General features: G+C 40.5%; 1 protein-coding gene across 9 annotated transcripts in view; it reads right to left on the bottom strand.

The window, feature by feature from the left end:
* Positions 1 to 18,159, bottom strand: part of RASA3 (RAS p21 protein activator 3) — a 174,804-nt gene that overhangs the window by 24,456 nt on the left and 132,189 nt on the right. For all 9 annotated transcript variants that reach the window (XM_046941096.1, XM_046941101.1, XM_046941106.1 and 6 more), the window contains 4 exons: positions 10,848 to 10,928; positions 7,995 to 8,067; positions 3,790 to 3,869; positions 323 to 427 (listed from right to left, as the gene is read on the bottom strand). In XM_046941096.1, coding sequence (XP_046797052.1) covers positions 323 to 427; positions 3,790 to 3,869; positions 7,995 to 8,067; positions 10,848 to 10,928 — 339 coding nt within the window. The remainder of the gene's footprint in view (positions 1 to 322; positions 428 to 3,789; positions 3,870 to 7,994; positions 8,068 to 10,847; positions 10,929 to 18,159) is intronic.

The raw sequence follows: 18,159 nt of genomic DNA, 5'->3' as shown, positions 1-18,159 counted from the left end.
TGATCATTAAGATTTATGCCTATGTAACATATAAAAACCCCACATTTTTATAAAATTCTGGCATTGCTATTGAATTGCAGTAAATAATACCAAAAACCCAGTGTATTAAAATTCCCACATGCTACACGTAGAGAGACTCAAATCTCTAATCATATTATCAAAACTTCTTGTTCTTACATCTGCTAAGATCATTTTGGCTTGCTTACAAAATTACAGATACAAATTAAATCCATTTAAACTTTATCACATAGCAGTAATTATTCAAAGACTTCACAGCAAACATATGTTTCTACTTATACTCCAAAAGAAAAATGTCAAGTACCATGCTTCATAAGAACTAGACTGTCGCAGAAATTTCAAAGGAAGTCTCAGTTCTCCTAGAAACTCATCTCCAAACTTCAAGTTACTGGCATTCCAGAGATCAACTCTGCAATAAAAAGAAGTAATTTTAAAAGAGTCATAAGGAGTAAACAAAACTTCTATTTTAATTTTGCTGGGTTTTTCTCCTCAAGCCCAGGAGTTAGAAAGTTCCAACACCGTACAATACTGGTTTTCAAACAGTTAAGAGGCTAAGTTTGACTTCTGGAGCCTTACAACTCATCTCCATGAAACACCAGTGAAAAATCATCTAGAATACCTTTTCCTCATCTGTATTGTTTCCACAGTCCATATTGATAAAGATCCAGCGGCTCTCTGTATATCCCAGATAAAGGAAAAAATACAGATAAAATGAATACCATGGCAAAAAAAGCGCAGAGACCTTCAGTCTCTGGCTAATTTCATCTACCAGCAGTGTAAGTGGCAGTTTAAAGAGTGAGGCTGAATTCCCAATGCTCTAGCTTCTGGGAAGATTCACCGTGTCAAGCTTACTAATTTGTTGCACCTAAAGTTGTTCTGTACAGATAATAAGACTGTTCTACCACACAGTATCACATATGTATTATCTGTAATCTATGCAATTTCTGTCACTTGGTCCCTCATACATGAAAGTTCTGTTAGATGATGCTTCCTTGCCTTTCATGAGCTCTTTAACATTCAGGATGTAAAACAATTGCTCTCAGATTCAAAGTAGAAGTACTGGTGTTTGTGGATAAATGTTACAATACCCATCTCAGAGTAAGGGTTTCAAACCCTAGGACAGATGCTTCTGTACATATCATAAGGCTTCCTCTGAGAGGCACTTTTATTTTAAAACAATCACAGTTAAGAATTTCTCAGCTAAGTGACAGTCTGAATATGCCTTAAACTCTGGGGAAAAAAAGTCTGCATGGGGAAAAACACAGGTTCTTGAATAATGAAGACTTTTAGGAGAACTATAACTGTCATCTGGATAAGGTGCAAAATCATTTGATTATGGACCTATTTACACCACCTTCCTAGTCTCAAGCAAGTCACAGTAGGCTGTCATAGAATGAGGACTGATAGTCCTGTTAGAGGTTTATCCTACCTTATGCCAGTGCAGGGCATGTCACTTATAAATCCCCTGAGCCTTGCATCTCTCACCACTGTCTCATGCATCAAGTTTCATATGCCAGACATGTCAAAAGCTCATGTTACGTGCCTGCTAGTTTAACTTCTTCAAACTCTAATATTTTAACAATTTTTTTTCTGCAGGGCAAAAATGACCCGAAAGGAAATGTCCTTGAAAATTCTACCTTCTCTATTCTTTCTCCATATCCAGTTGATTGCAATCTTACAAACTAATTCAAATAGCTAAACGCAGCTTCAGGAGGGAATAAATCTTTTGAGAAGGTTATTTACACACAGTCCAACTCTGCATTTACAAAGTATTTACAGGCAACTGGTTTCTACTTTATGCAAATGCCTTCTAGATGCTTACTGGCAATAACACTTTCAAACATACACAGCCTCACACACTTCCAAAGGGCATGCCCTACAGCAACTGCAGTTAGAGAAAAACATGAGTAAAATGTTTCTGCAGGAGAGGAACTCAAAACTCAAGGTAGATCGCATGCTGTACAATAAGTAAAGCAGGCATGCAATTTCTGACATTATTGTTTTGTGTGCTTGAAGCATAAAGCGTAAGTAAAAGTAAAATGAAAAGAAAATATTATACACAAGACCCTAGAGTCTAAAGCGTTATTCTAAAATGGTCAGACACTGGTCACAGAGAGAAGGAAAGAACAACAGAGAGGAGGAGGAGAAACAATGAATTTCACCAGAACATCTGGTCCTTTAGTGCTGATATGCTCTGCCTGCAACTTCCTACACCCACTCAAAAAGAGAAACTTTCATAGCTTTAGAGAAAAACCATGAGAGACTGAGTTGTCTCTGTACCCTGTGGAATGGTATTTTCTCAGGAGAGAAAAAGAAAACAAACCCCCAAACCCATTAATTGTATGATCCATCCAGAGGGCATGGGGGCAATCTAACTCTCAGAAAACAGAGCGGAGGAAGTGAGGGGGCTGGGAGGTGAACCCGAGTTGGAAACAAAAACACTCTGTCCTATGTGGGACAAACTGTCTGAGCAAAGAGTTTGCCCAACCAAAACTAATTCTTTAGCTACTTTTACTTATTATTTAAGTGCTTAATCTTTTCCCAGCTATTTTAGAAATCCTTCACATCATATTGTGATGTGCTGTTGTTAAGGAATGGAAGACTTTTTTGAAACTCATCTACATCTCTTGTGTCTCTTGCATACAACCGCCCTTTCTTGTCTCACAGAGACTCCTGGCAAACACACGTCTATTAATGGTCATGCAGTGCCATGATAATACAGTAACGGGCTACATGAACCAGCAGTCAATAGGCAAAGTAGAGGACAACACGGCAGCCCTCATCCATTCATTAACATAAACACATCTTGCTTGGTGGGAATAAGTACTGTTCCCCTTGCCTGGTCCCCTCTCTTTTCCTTACTGCCAGTCATGCTTCTGAAGAGACTAGGGAATATTTTGAGGGGGGAGCCCTCACTGCCTGTCCAGTGGGAACACCTGGAGAGAAAAGAGTGGAAGGGATGCCTTTCTTCAAGAAAGATCACACCACGCATGTATGTGGATAAAGCAGTTTCCTCCTACTGTGCACCCAGACCACCAGATGGATTAAACCCTTAAGTTTCAGGTATGTGACAGTACCTCACACATGAGATACCACAAGGCTTTGCAACCCCTACTGTTTCCTCCCCACTCTGACTGTTCACCCATCCCTACAGACACTGTTGACAGGCCTCTGCAAGTTTTAAAATAGCAATAAGTGGGTGGGTGGGGTTGTTTTGTTTTTGAAATCAGAGTTACTTCTTTCCTGTGCAATGGATCATACTCAGCCTCACAAGAAGGGGTTACATTCTGGCAGGAAAAAGAGAAGAGAAACTGCCTCAGACCCAGAGAAAATTTCAGCTCAAGAGTTTCCTTTCAGGGAAGGAGGACCTTATCTGGGTTGCTAAAATTAAGTGACAAAAGAAAACAGATCCTTTAACAAAGAGCATCACAGCGCCTTGGGCTCACTTGGGAAACTGAGGGAGGGAGGGTTGAAAGGGGAGACCAAACATAGAAGGCTGCACTTAATGATACATGCACATTAGCATACACACATGCACATTATACACACAGAGAAAAGATATTGAGGAAAATAATGAGAATGTCTCCCACAGCAGAACTGTCAAAAATTCATATAGGATCTACAGGATCACGCAGGTAAAGGAACAGATGCAGTGACAAAGAATCCTCTTTGAGTCACCAACAATGAAATCATGCTTGTCATTTTGAAAGAAGAGTCTACTACAAAGTACACAACTTCGGAAGATTATTAGTAGAAAGTATTTTATATTACCTAATCTCCATTTTATCAACTTCATCGACATCTTCAATATCAAACTGGGACTTCTTGTTGTAGCTACTCGGTCTTGTAACCTAATAAAGAAGAGGAATCTTTAACAAATTAAACTGATAGAAAAGCATTTTTGTGTTACTTCTGCAAAGCTCTGGAAGACTGTGGCATTCAACTATCAGCAGTGATTTCATCCCTGATTCTGAAAACATTCGAGCATGGTCATAAACCTGTAGACTGCAGATTCCTCACTATACATATGTGGTAAGAATCTTATTCCAGGGTAACTAAATACTGCATACTTTCTTTACCAGAGAAAGGATGTCTTTAATATTACTACAGTACTTTGAGTTTACACTGTCAAAAGAAAAAAAATCATGCAAATGAATACCACTTTTATAATCCATCAAGGGAAACAAAAGGGCAATTAATACTCATGTCTTAAGTACAGCTGTACAGCAGATGCCTGAGGCATTCTGAAGAGGAGAGAGGTGAAAAGCAAAACCACCATTAAAAACATTTTACAATGGATCCAATTAAAACTGGGAAGTTCAGCCTGTCATGATATCCTGGAATTCAATCTATCACACCCCTGCAAAATGTACCGAGCAGATCAATTGTCCAAGAGGTGCTACATGTCAGAATTTAGAACCAGGTGCATACTTCAGCAATCACATTTGCAACACCGATAAAGGAAAGCATGGGTAGAGAAGAATGGGAAGATAAGCTGCAGGTGTAGAGCATTAGCAAAAGAAAGCTTTTGTACAAACATTTCTTAAAATCTCTTTTCTAGCATGATCTAAAAAAGCCTTTGATATTTTTGTTTTTTTCATAGTGTGTCAGAAACTTGAGAAAAAGGCTACCCCACCCAGCTGAAACCACAGCAGGAACTGATCAAACACAAGTGCGTATGATGTGTGGGTTCAGCTCTTGGTTGCACACAGAAGCTCAGCTTTATTGTATGTCTAAATACTAATGTGGCTTATTGCTTCCCACTCACAAAAACTGGCCCTTATTGCGAACTTGACTTCTTGTTACATCAGATGCAGACAGAACAAACAAGAGAGCCAAAGATGTAGCTGCACAGAGAGAGAGAAATGAGAAAAGAACCTTCAGATTGGACACCCAACAGTCTTTCGTGCGCTTAAGAGAGGGCTCCATTTTCAAGGTGATACACATAAACCCATGGGTACCGTAGCAGCACTGTGGACCAAATGCTCTAGCCCATAACCAAATGAAATGCACCTGTAAGCCCAATATAATGACAGTTTAAATGCATCCTACAACGTCAGCAGCTTAGAACAAATTTTCTCCCCCTATCCTTGCAACCACCTTCACTGTGGCTTCATGAAATCATCCTATATAACTGAAATTTGTGTGTTTTGTATTAGCATTGTAAAGCTAATGGTGTAGTTCTGAATAAGAAAGCAAACTGTAGTGTTATATTGCCTGTAAGACCTGAGATACAAAAAGTTACAGCAAAGGCATAACTTATGGCACACCAATTTCAAGTAAACACTTTCCTGAGAAGCTTTGCTAGAGTCTGCATGCATGAGGTCCCTCTGTTCATCTGCTTGACTGCTTAGTATGCAGATTAATCAAAATGCTAAAAAGAGAGTCCTATGAAGTCCATCAGTTTCAAGGATGGCATTAGATATTAGGGAACTTTCAGCTCAGACTGCAAGCTGACAAGCTTATTTATCAGCTGCTCATTCTTTTTAGCACAATTGGGTTTGCAAACAGGCTCCCAGCACTACCTCCTTCTTCATGAGTGGGAGATTTCCCTGTAGCTGTGTACAGAACTCTAAGCCTCTTCAGTGCTGCAGCTGAAGCGGTGGTGAAAATGGCTCCAAACCATCAGGTGCAAGTTTCACTTGTAGCACCCTTAAGGAAGCCCTTAAATCTTCCAAACCAATCATAAGCTATTTTCCATTTAGCTAATTAAATCTATTTTGCTGCAGAAAGGAATGCAAGTCTTCACTGACTTTTACAGATTTTCTTCTTCCTTAGAGCCATGGCCAACTGCTGTGCTAGCAGACTGCAGGAAAGCTGATGAAACTGTTTGGAAGCAGTAAATGATCGGTCTGTCAACAGCATGAATCTGTGCAGCTCCACAGGAATCAGGTTAGCTACAGGTCTGCCCACGTCTCATTAGTGAATGTATTTCCCAGCCCTAGCAGTGCTACTGAGCCTTGTTCCTTGGAGACATTTAGCCCGGTATACACTAACTACTCAAAAGGACATAAATTTATGATGGCTCTGTCGGCACCGAGGGTGTGTTTATTCTGGCTGATTCAGACATTGTCCAAGCATTGTCCTTACCCACACAGAAAACCCTTTACTCTGAGTTAGAAGAACAGTGAGGGTATGGGTTCCAGTTTTGCTTTTGCAGATACTTGCAAGCAACTCAGCTCTTAGCATAACAGCAAGCAAAGCAAGCCACCAGCCCCCTTCCACAGCTCCAGTTGGAAGGTGCTTTCTGCTCCTCTCTTCCCTCTCCCCATCTGGCACCACCTGCCAAGTTCAGTGTTTAAATGCCAAATGTTCACTGTTTCTGCAGCACACAGAAGGCAGAGGAATGAGACAGGTGAAGCTTTGTGGTGTACAAGCTGAATTCCTTGATTAGGCTCATTAAAAAGCTCTCGCTGTCAGACACCTCCAGAACTGCCTGTGATGAAAATCAGGAAGCCCATTCTAGTTTATTAACACAGAGCATTACTCCTGTTTCACTGCCAAAGGCTGCAGCTCTGGAACAGGTGACAGACTGAAATCCTGAATACAGACAACGCAGTGCAGTTTCAGTATTCAATACCATGGGAATCTCTCCTCCCCACTCAGTGCAGCACCTCCACAGTCACGTGAGTCAGGTCAGCCCCATAAGGGCTCAGTGCTAGCCAAAGGTGAGGCTGCAGTGAACTTACATCCTAGGAGGAGATTTGATGGATTACTGAAGGAAAGATTATCCTGACCAAGCCTCAGGGCTTCCACACATTTGGGCAGCAAGAAAGTGCCAATAAAGTACTTGAGTATCTGTTCCTCAAATACGTCAACAAAAGTGCACTGCTGTTCGTATGACAGACTTCACATCAGTTGGTACAACTGTAAGCTTCTAAGCAAAGACAGCAGTGTGCAGAGTGGGTTGATTATAGCAGTAAGGCCCCTCATAGACACTGCATGCAGGACGCATGTACTTCATATCTGCATGATTCAACAGTGCTTGTCTGGTTCCTCTCTCCTCACATCTCCTCTCTAACACGGCTGCCTGTGCCCCAGGACTAACTCTCAAAATCACATCCCGAGTACCATTCTTATGCCAGCAGCTTATGATGCAGATGCAGCCTGGATAATGCACGACGTAGGAATAAGCAGGGCTTTCCAACGATATGCCAACTGCATGGTATTATTATTCTGGCTTTTCACTGATTAAATTACGCCACACAGGTTTTTGAGGTATCTAATGAAATAGAACAATTCAGCGTAGACCAAGACTAAAATGTCCAAGAGAAAAATAAAAGATTCACATACCTTATAGACAGAACGAAAAGTTTCAAGAGGCATCCATATTACAAACACATGCACATATACATAAGGTCACACCACAATTACTTTTGCCAAAAAGAACCAAAACCAACACTTTAAAAGTTATACTTTGTCTTAACTGGTCCTGTTGAAAACGTTCTGTGTTAGATAAAGTTGTAGGGGCTTCGTGTGCTATTACACATGTATTACAGCAGTAGAACAGCAGTAATACACACAGTATTACAGCAGACTGGCAGACTGCTGAAACATTAAAAAGCATCTTTCCTCTATGGTTTTCACTGCTCCTCTGAGACAACTTTTCTCCCATTGGCTGGAAAAGAAGGGTGGAGCTGCTGTAAAACCACAAACTAGAAAAAATATACATATATAAAAGCCCATTCTTAACACTCCTTTCTCAAAACTCATCTGGGTTGAGTTACACCTGGGTTGAGTAAAGCCTGCTACTCAGAAGTGCCCACGTTGAAGCTTCTCCTTCACAGCACCTGGGCTGAAGCAATGTACTGCTGCCTCAGCAGACATCTAGTCTGCCCCTGGATACTTCTTTCCCCTGCACTTTGCTTTGAAACAGCCTTCAAAGAAGACAGCTGGCACAACATGGGGCAGGATCCCGTGCCAACTATCTACAGTATAGTATTTCAGCTTATCACCCATTCCTTTGAAATACCAACCTCAAAATAAAACACTTCATCAAAATGTGGATTGTTGGTCTTCTTTTTAACTTTAGTCTTTTTGGCTTCCGATCTGAATAAAGAGAAGAAAAAAAAGTGTAAGAAAACATCAGCAGAAGAATGATCTCAGAACAGAGCCACTGAGGAACAAATGGTCACTCATTTGGTAAAACTGGCATGCCATGTGGCACCAGCACAGCAAGGCATACAAACATACATGCGTTTAAGAGAGGATTCACTGCAGCCTCTTTTTCTCAAGTGGCAGTAATCACATTTTGCTATCCTTTCTTAAACTACGTCCTTGAACTCTGATGTTCTTACTTTCTTGATCCAGCAGCATCTGATATCTGAACAAGACGGCTTGCAGGAATGGAGCTTTGAACAACAATATTTGAGGGGAGAGTCAGCTCAAGAATTTCTCATACCCTAAGAGCACGGGAGTCAGGAGGACTGATACAGATATTTCTGTGTTTTATATTTTATAACCTTAGCCTGAGGAATCAATGAATGCTTTTCAGTGGTGTTAAACAATCAAAAAAAAAAAAAACGTTTTCTCACAAGAATGAAGAAGTTTTTCAAAGGAACAGCAGAGCACAGAAGGTCTTCAGGCTTCTTTTGAAAGCCTCGCTTTTTATAAACTTAAAAAGTCAGATTTTAATTGGTATATACCACTCTCTTCCCTGCAGCCACATCAGCCCCCAGTAAATGGTCTGTTGTTGAATTACAGCGAGCAGTGCTGAGCAGAGGTCTCTAATTTCTACTGCTCTGTAGGAACAACGCGTGGCAGACTTCCCTCAAACCACTGGGGAATAGGCCTGACAAACTTTATCACCGCTCATTCATTTGTCTCTGGGCAGCATCACCCACCTGTATCTGCATTTTGGAATACAGACATCTAACTGCTCGCTAATGGGCTAGAGCCAGCCAATGTATTCCACATCAGCCAACAGCTGTTTGATGATTATCAAATGCTACAAACCTATGCTTAATTTGTTCTAGTTACGTACAAGTGAGAAACCGTATTGTCCTGTGTCACATCTTCCCCTGAAGCTCTCCAGCAAAAGCCAGGCACAGATAAAACAGACACAGATGGAGAGCTGCACCAACCAAGTGGAAAACTGACCCACTAATCATTTCATTCCAGAATGTATCCCCCATTTCTCACGCAGCAAAGCCGCTTAGGTAGCTTGTGACTGTTTTTATTAATTGGATGCATACATATACAGTGGGCAAGCAAAGCTGGGTTATATGTATACTGCAGCTACACACTTCCAGTATGATTTGAAAGGTCCAGCCCAGAAGTATACAGTGCTTTCCCAGAAGCAGCTCCAGCTGAGAGATCTGTTGGCTCTGTAAGTACAAACTACAGAATAAACAACAGAGCATTTGTTGATATTTTAATGCTTGGCGCTGCATAAAATACAGTAGCAAAAGCAGCTTTCCCCCTCCTAAAAAGGGAGGCAATGAAAAAGCCAGGGAAGAGAATGATACACAGATTAAAAATACCTCACTGTTCCTAGGAGGAGATGAGAGATAAGAGACTAATCGCCTGCAGGACATGGGGCTGATTGCCTATCCCATCTCATCAGTCACACTTGCCAATCAACCTCTTTACTGATAAGCCCATCAGGGAGGGGACTGGGAAGCAGGATGTAGAATGGGAGACGATTAAGGCAGGCGCAATTATTGGGCAATTAAAGCACTGGATAGGAATAAGCTGCATGCTGCTTGCTGAAGATAGGAGGCAAGCCTTCTCTCTCCAACAGAAAATGAAACAAAAACAGATAGGAAAAAGATGGAGCTGTGCACCTTATTTTAAAGAGAAGTATGTTATCAGCTGTCATACATTATCCAGACTGGGCAGGGGAGGGGGAGCAGATGAAGAGAGGCAAGTTTGGACATTCAAGGACACTACAGTTAGTCAAGAGATCTCCATAAAGTTTCAGTCATTAACAATTGGTACCAACCAAAAGAAATCATATGCTGAAAGAGTCAAAGCATACAATTCAAATACGCTGCTCATTAAGGTACCTATGAGATAGGACACCTGGGAAAAATGAGGAATACAGACCAGCCTCAAAGACTCTTCTGCACATAAGATGTTTGTCAAGAATGCATCTCATTTATGCTGATTTTATTAAATTACTGTAAAATGTTATAGGTATGCCTATGCTACAAAATGTGATTCTTGGAGTTCAGAGGAGAGCTGTGATTTTTTTCTAGTATGTTACAGACATAAAAGGTGATCCCCTACATAAACAGAAACAAAACCGTTACATCCAACAGCATGAGAAATTCTGTACAAGAGCAGGAAAATTTAATCCAGTATTTAAACTGAATATTATCATGCAGAATCTAGAATTTTATCCATGCTATTGTATCCACACATACAAATTAAAGGACTGAGCTACCTAGGGTTTTCTACATATACCTTAGTTTGCCCCACCCCAAAAGCATAGAAGACCCTAAATATTTACATACAAACGTGCACATTCTGCAAGATGTTAAGGTATTCAGCTTTCTCTTCTGTCCTTGCCCAAAACTAGGCAATAAATTAGTTAAAAGAAATGGCCTCCAACTGTGAGGTGAGAAGATGCACAAATTAAACCTAACCACAAATTACATACTCCAAGATATTCAAATTATTCAGGGATTATTCAGACCTTTACATAAAACAAAACCGAAGTAAGCCTCAAATTAGTTACTTGAGTAAGCCTTAGTAGTTCATACATAGACACATAAATACTTAATTTCACTGTTGTCTAAATATTCCATCTACCTGAGAATAGAGATTTCTAGATGAAACAGAAAATATCCTTATGAAATGGAAGTTTTTGAACAAGCAATACTTGCCTGGAAGGTCCTGCTAAGGTAACCGTGGCATAGGGATCACACTGCCCATTCACAATGGGAAGGCCTTGGCATTCTAAAACTCTGTTAGAGGAAGAAAAAAAAAAAAAGCAAACAGATTAATAAAACAGGAAGAGACTGGAATGAAAATAAAAGCAACGCATCTTTATCCTGCTCCATTTTCACAATATCTTTTACTAGAGAATTGAAATGTAGCTAAGCACAAGCCTCTAATATGTAACTAAAACTTGAGAATGTATTTTGGTCTTAAATAATAACTTTAGCATGGACAAAATTAAAGTTAAATTGCAGAGAAACCTTAACTTGAAGGACTCTTACTGTTCAAGTAGAACAGCTTAACGTTCATGAAAAAAAGAGTATGCTGTCAAGATGGGAGCTGTCAACACTTGAAAAGTCTCTACCAATTTATTAACCAGAATTTATTTCTGTAACAAAGAATTAAAAAGAAAAATCACACACACATATCCCTGCAGTAGTCAAATAATTTATCAGAATCACATCCATGAAGGCCTCCACTCTTTGGACAACATTTGGCACAGGCTACATTAACTGTAGTCCCACAGACAGCATGCCTTACCCGTCTTTCTCCATTAAACTTTTAAAAAACAAAAGAGAAAGAAGAAACACATCCAGCAGCTTTCCACTGCAGAAGTCAAAGAACAGACACTGCAGGGACAAAACAAAACAAATGGGTTTCTCCTGCAAGCCAAGGTGAGAAATCTGTACTTTCGCACTCTGATTTCAACATCGCTTTGGAAAAAAAAAAACCAAAAAAAAACCAAAAAAAAAAAAACAAACAAACCACAAGCAATGAAAAAATATTCCATAAAGCAAAAACCTACTGAGGAATGCAGCACAAATTGAAAATAAAAGCAGAGAGGTTAGTGCCAGGGCTCTCCCTCCTGAAACAAGTTCTGCTTCAAACAGAGGAGTAGCACTACTCTAGCAGAGTGAAGTACCTGGCACGCTGATGGGTGCTATGAAATCAGCAGAACACTAAGATCCATTTCACTGCTTTCAGTGACAGCAACTTTGATTTAAAAGTAATAATAATAATAATCAGTAGACAAAATTCAATAACAGTGTTCCACAACTTTATCCACAAAGGAAATATTTTGTAACATATGGTGTGGACTTCATAGGCAGCTTAACCACAGAACTTTTACTTACTCCACATAAAGGGATGACTACAGTGATGGATTCAGTACAGACATCTACTTTTACCAGAGGAAGTTCGGCCCTAATCCAATCTAGATAAGTTCACACAGCAAGTACAAAAAGCCAGAAGATCACTCTAAGGTGCCACACGCAGGCAGAGGAAGTAGTATGTTATATTTACGGTTGGATTCCCTGAGCTAGGATAAAGGATAAAGGCTAAATAATTGGCTTAATACAAGCAGTCCCCAAGAATTCCTATTTGAAAGGAAAATGCTACATTTTAAATTCAAAAAAGGTAAGCATGAATAGAAAGAACATTCACAGGGAACTCCACACCACAGCCTTCAGGCAGAGTAACAAGAGGTGCAGGCGGAAAACCTGTAAGTATGAGCAGAAAGTCTTTAAGAAGAGTCAGGTCCAGCTGGATTTTTCTTCTGAGTGCAGGAGAGGTCACTTCTTTGCCAGTACTCTTTATCCCAACAACACTATATTCATAGAGAAACACTGTGAGCATGCCTGCTGGTCACTCTTCTGGATGCCTTGAACACATTCGTATGTGAACAGAAGAACAGCACACTATGTGTCAGCGTCAAAACCCAACCCCCTTCCACTACCTCCTTAAGGCAGCCTTTAAGTTCCTTGAAAAGAAACATTAGCTCAATGGCTTTCTAGCAGTCAGCCAATTTTCTACTGCTCATGAATGGTTTCCAAGCCAGCTCTCATCCATACAGGAAGAGTTATTTGAAAGTTACACAATGAAAGCATGTCCAGAGACAGAATTATTCCTGATTTAATAAAAGCAGTCCTTTCAGAATATGTGGACAATAGAAAAGGATCCCAGGCAGCATGGTCTAAACTTGAGGACACGTAGAGCACTACACAATAAAAGCAGAGATGTGTCTGAATGCTGGAAAGCATGAAGTTATCCATACACACAGGTATACTCTAAGTATATTGCACAACAATAGGGTTTACTCTCACACCACCACCTAGAAAAAACCTTTATGTTTTTTGTGGATAGTACTCTGACACCATCACTTCAGCTGTCACCGATGGTTACATCAACAAGCAGTATCATTAGCTGGTCAGAGAGAACACAGTAACACCGGGCACTGGCATCTTGAATCAGGTGCACTCCAAAAAACTAAGCAGAAAACAGAATGACTCCTGACTTCGTGTGCTCTCCATATTTGTATGACTCATCTCAGAAGACAGAAGTTATCCATTCATGAACAGCTCATAAAATCATGAATGATGTGAAGAACATTTCCTCACGAAACAAGAATCAGGGGGCAAACAATGAAATGAGCAGGCAGCAGGTTTAAAATAAACAAAAGGAAGTTCTTTTTCCACACAATGCATAATGAGATTGCAAAACATATTGTCACAGGATGTCACAGAGGCCAAAAGAACACAGGCTTTCAAAGTGAGATTACACAGATAATGAACTGCAGGTTTGCAGGGAGCTGTGAAAGTATAACAGTCCAGAAGCCTCCTCCTGCTCAGGAATGCCCAAACTGCTGATCAAGAAAGGTGTAACACTGGTACAACCATGCTGTATTTGAAGCATCGCTCAGCAGCAAATATTAGAAACAGCTCTAGAATCATAGAATGGCCTGGGTTGAAAAGGACCACAATGATAATCTAGTTTCAACCCCCTGCTACGTGCAGGGTCACCAACCACCAGACCAGGCTGCCCAGAGCCACATCCAGCCTGGAATCTAGGCTAGACCACAGATGGGTTTAAAATAGTAGGGGAGTGTTTTGTGTTCTCTGGGAAAAAAAAAAAAAAAAGGAGAAAAAAAACCCAAAACACCAAAAAACAGAAACCAAACCAATCAACCAAATAAATCAGAATACACAGCTATTCTCTTAAAGTCATGATTGACTTAGAGTGAGATGTTTCTCTGCGTGCAGTGGGAATAAGAAACAGCAAAAACAACCTTGAAAGAAACAAAGTGTGGAAAAACAGGAAACAGACACTGACATGAATGGTATTCAGAGCCTTTCAGGTGATTTTTAAAAGAGTTATTGTTTAAGGATGTTGGAGAAAGCAGGCAAAAGACTGAAGACAGGACATTGAGGAAGGAAGGCCATGTCTGGAGAAAGGTTCATTTTGGTTCTTGTCTCTTACTTAGTATTGTGAGGAAAGGCAATAAAAGTCAGCAAAAAACAAACATGCCCTAGTTGTAAGAAACCAGCAGTTGTAATTGTAGACCTGCTTTCGTTACGGCCATTTTCTTCAGTCATGGGAAAGCTGTTAGGTAAATTAACATTCCTTCTCTCCCAGTCTGTTACCAAATACTTGCTTTAATGTATAAGATGGAAAAGTGCTAGAACAAAATGACAGCTACTCAGAGACAAAACAGAGCCCCAATTCTCCCACACTGGTATCATATTATTAATGTTGATATCTGGATTACGAGGAAAAAAAAAAGTATAATACTTTCTCTTCTGAAGAGGTGGATAGACTAGGAAGCAGTGAAAAAAGACAGTAAAAATGATTAGAGCTCTTGCTCAAATCATCTGCAGAATTAATTTAATATAGATGTACCGAGATAATGAAAAAGTCTAGGCAATCAAGCTTATTCACAAATTACAAGTTGACTCATCAGCCCCCAGAGCGAAAATGTCTGGTGGCTGCTAGACCCTTTTCCGTCCAACTGGTAGTTTCTGCTCATTAGTTGTCTACAGGCCAGCTGGGATATGGTTAGCAATCCCTTGCAGCTAGCGTGTGCTTGGGCTGGGCTAAGGTTATTGGTAGGTCATATGGGAAAACTCTTAACACAGCTGCCTGCTATATTTTACTTGTGGTTTATAAAATTAACAGGTTTCAAGGAACAAGAGATTTCAGTTTTCGATGTGGTTCATGACCAAACCTTCACAGGACTAAATATGCTTTGGAAAATTCCCAGAGGGTAAAAGAAAACCTCAAACCCAAACACATCATGAGCACGTCCCCTTGCCTTTGAATTGCATGATTACAGAAGTCAAGAGAGAGGCAGGGGCAGAAGTTTTTGAGAAAAGAGAAGATTTTTCATCAAAGACTAAGCGGCTCACAGCTGAACGCTCAGGCATTCCTGCCTCTGGGCTGCCAACCAAGAGCTGTAGGCTGGAGTCTCTGAGAGCCTCTAAAACGATCCAACCTCAAGATCGGCCTAATACAGGCAAGCAACATCAGAGCAATCCAAGTCTGTGGGAGTTCCACACCCCTTTCTTGGAATCACAGAAATTATTTGAAAGTTATAGGTTTTCTGATTAGTCAGGGACACACATGTGTCATCAGCATCTTTGGGAGCCAGGATGTGCAACCGATGCAAAGGCAGACATGGACAAGAGGAATGAGAAGGGATGCAGCTGCACTTACAGCTTTGCAGATCAAACCACTTCCCCAAGGTACTTCTAGAGTACCTAGTCAGCTCAGCTCTTCCCTCAACTTCAACCTAGGAACCCCACAGCATTCCCATTCCCTTATCTCAGATCAGACTGTTTTCTCACTATGATTCCTCAACAGAAAATACACTTTTTCTACACAATCTATCAGTGAACATAATCCATGTATTGTAACTGTTTTCACATATGTACAAGATTCCTAAGAAAAATCTTAATGCTCAGCAGATATTATTTTTCATTTGGAGCATCTGCTTGTTCCACCATTTCATGTGAGTGAGATAAAGAGTTCCTTTATCTGAATGCTTTGTCTCATCTGAGTTTGTTTTGGTTATACTCACATTCTTCACTGAATCATTTTGAAGTCGAGACTTCCCCTTCCTTGCTTGCTCTAGTGACCCAGTCACAACTTGAATACTCAGTGCTTTGTGCAGCAAGTCTGACTAGACTGAGAATTATCAACTTAAAAGACGACTTTGTGGCAGATTTGTCATGACTGTGATCCCAAGAATGCATCTTTGGCTTACGGTTAGGTACTTACATGCTAAGGGACATTCTAAAGTTCAGAGTATGTGACTTACTTTCTTAGTTCTCTCTAGATTTTTTTTTTCCTACTGAACATGGGATCATCTTGCAACACATAAACCACTCAGTACTTTTTCTGGGGTAACCAAACGTGTCACATTCAGTTCATTTTTGAGTGTCCTTTTTCTTTCAGTGCAGACTTGCATGATGACTTTGCAGTTATCATTGCACGACAGACTTCCAAGCACACCTTGGCCAATCTCATAGCTATGCTGGTATATGGCTGCTGCTCTTAGGCCTGTGAATCACTTCCTTCTTGCACCACAAGCAGGAACTGTTCCAATGCCTCCTCCTTACTCCCTTGATCTGCATGGGACCAAGACCTTGCTAAGCCAGTCATATTCATGTGCTTTAAAGTGGCTTTATCTGGATGCATCTGCCTCCACAACTACTATGCACGAAGATACTACGTCTAGCTCAGGAATTCCCTGAATCATAAATTTCTGGAGGCCGGGAGGGTGTATCACAGCACGACTGCACTTGTAATTCTTTATCAGACATACTCAGAGCTTCCTGGGTTTTTGGTCGGACCAACCGTTCTATCTTAAACTGTTTGCTTCTGAATAGCAATCTGTTGGATCTGTGTTGAGGACAGAACAAACACAGAACATTTCTGACACTATGCAAACTGAGCAGCCTATGGTTTCTGGAACAAGGCACACATTTTCACAATTTACTTGATACTGGTGATAAATTACACTCTGCATCCACCATCTAAAATGCTATAGCAATTATGCCTCAGTGTTCTGAAAGTTTCCATACCAACCCATACATGGGCAATGCTTTGACAATGTCCCTGGGGAATAAGGATGCTAACAATACAGCATCAACATATGAGTCCAGCCCTATATCCTCTGGATGAACATTTGAAGCCAAAAGGTAATGTCCACTCCTGCTAAGTTAACACTAGTAAGAGATGATTTCAAAAGTACTTATTCTTTTGGAAGTCTGCTTCTACCAAAGTTAGTTTCAAGCATCAGTTTCTTAGTATGCTTTTCACCTGTCTGCTTTCCACACTGGGAATCGACCAGCTGCCTTTGGAAGTGATTCCAACATACCAGAAATTATCTACAGCGCACAGTGATGTGTCCTGGTTCACCTTCATCTTACGTCCTGCTCTAACACAGTATGCTACAGTACTACATAGTGTCTGATGACCATTGGCTGTGCTTGCTAGAGTGACTTTGGGAAAGGATGGGACAAAGTCCCAATAGATACAGCAATCCTGAACGAAACACATCATTACTCACTTTTATCATTTTAATTTTTCAAGCCAACTTCTGCACTACAGTTCTCCATCTCTCCAGTAAATCTGAAGCCAGAGCCTTTAATGAATCCTCAGCCACACTGCTTCTCTTAAGCGTGCCTCTCCATCTCTTTTACTGCCTCTTCAGGAAAACCACTCTCCTTTAGGGAGTTTTGTTGTTTGTGTTTTTTTAATGAACAAATGTGTTCTGGCTTACAAACAATAAAACACATGCCATCCCCTTAACCTCTGAGGGAGTTAATAGGAGCTTAATTGGAGCCACTTTTGCTATTCATGTGGCGATTCACTTTGCCTCACGGATCTGGGGCACTAAGTGAAATCCTGCCATTTTCAAATATATTGCAAAACTGTACCTGGGACAAGCTTTTCACTCGGTGTGAATTTGCTTAAAATAAATGCTGTCCTGCCTTTAATACATTAGCTCTGAAACATTTATACATAACATGTTGTACGTTCAAAATCACCTCCATTTCACCCCCTGAAATCTTGATAGAGTTTATCCAAGACACAGGAACAGGCTATGCAGACAACTACTTTGGTTTTCCTTTCTAAAATACCCTCCAAAGCCTCCACACCAAAAGCACAACAGGAACCTTGAAACTGTCTTTGCAGCACCCCAATGAGCTTTAGGCTTTAACTGGAAAACTCCATATGTGCAGCACTTCTGCCACACACACATAATTCTTGCTACCACAGGACTGTTAATGGCAACTTCCTTCAGGCAGAGCAGAGGAAGAGGATTTAATTGTTTGGGTTTGAGCAACGATTCATTTCTAAGATATTTACTGGGGACATTTTGAAGCAAAACAGGAACAAATATTCATACAAGGCCAACTAATAATATCTAGAACACAAAGAAAAGGTAGGGAGGGCAGCCCCCGTTTCACAAGCTGA

This window comes from Gallus gallus, chromosome 1, assembly GCF_016699485.2.
Source record: "Gallus gallus isolate bGalGal1 chromosome 1, bGalGal1.mat.broiler.GRCg7b, whole genome shotgun sequence".
Lineage (NCBI taxonomy): Eukaryota > Metazoa > Chordata > Aves > Galliformes > Phasianidae > Gallus > Gallus gallus.
The sequence above is the reverse complement of the archived record's forward strand: the minus strand, read 5'-3'. Positions and strand labels throughout refer to the sequence as shown.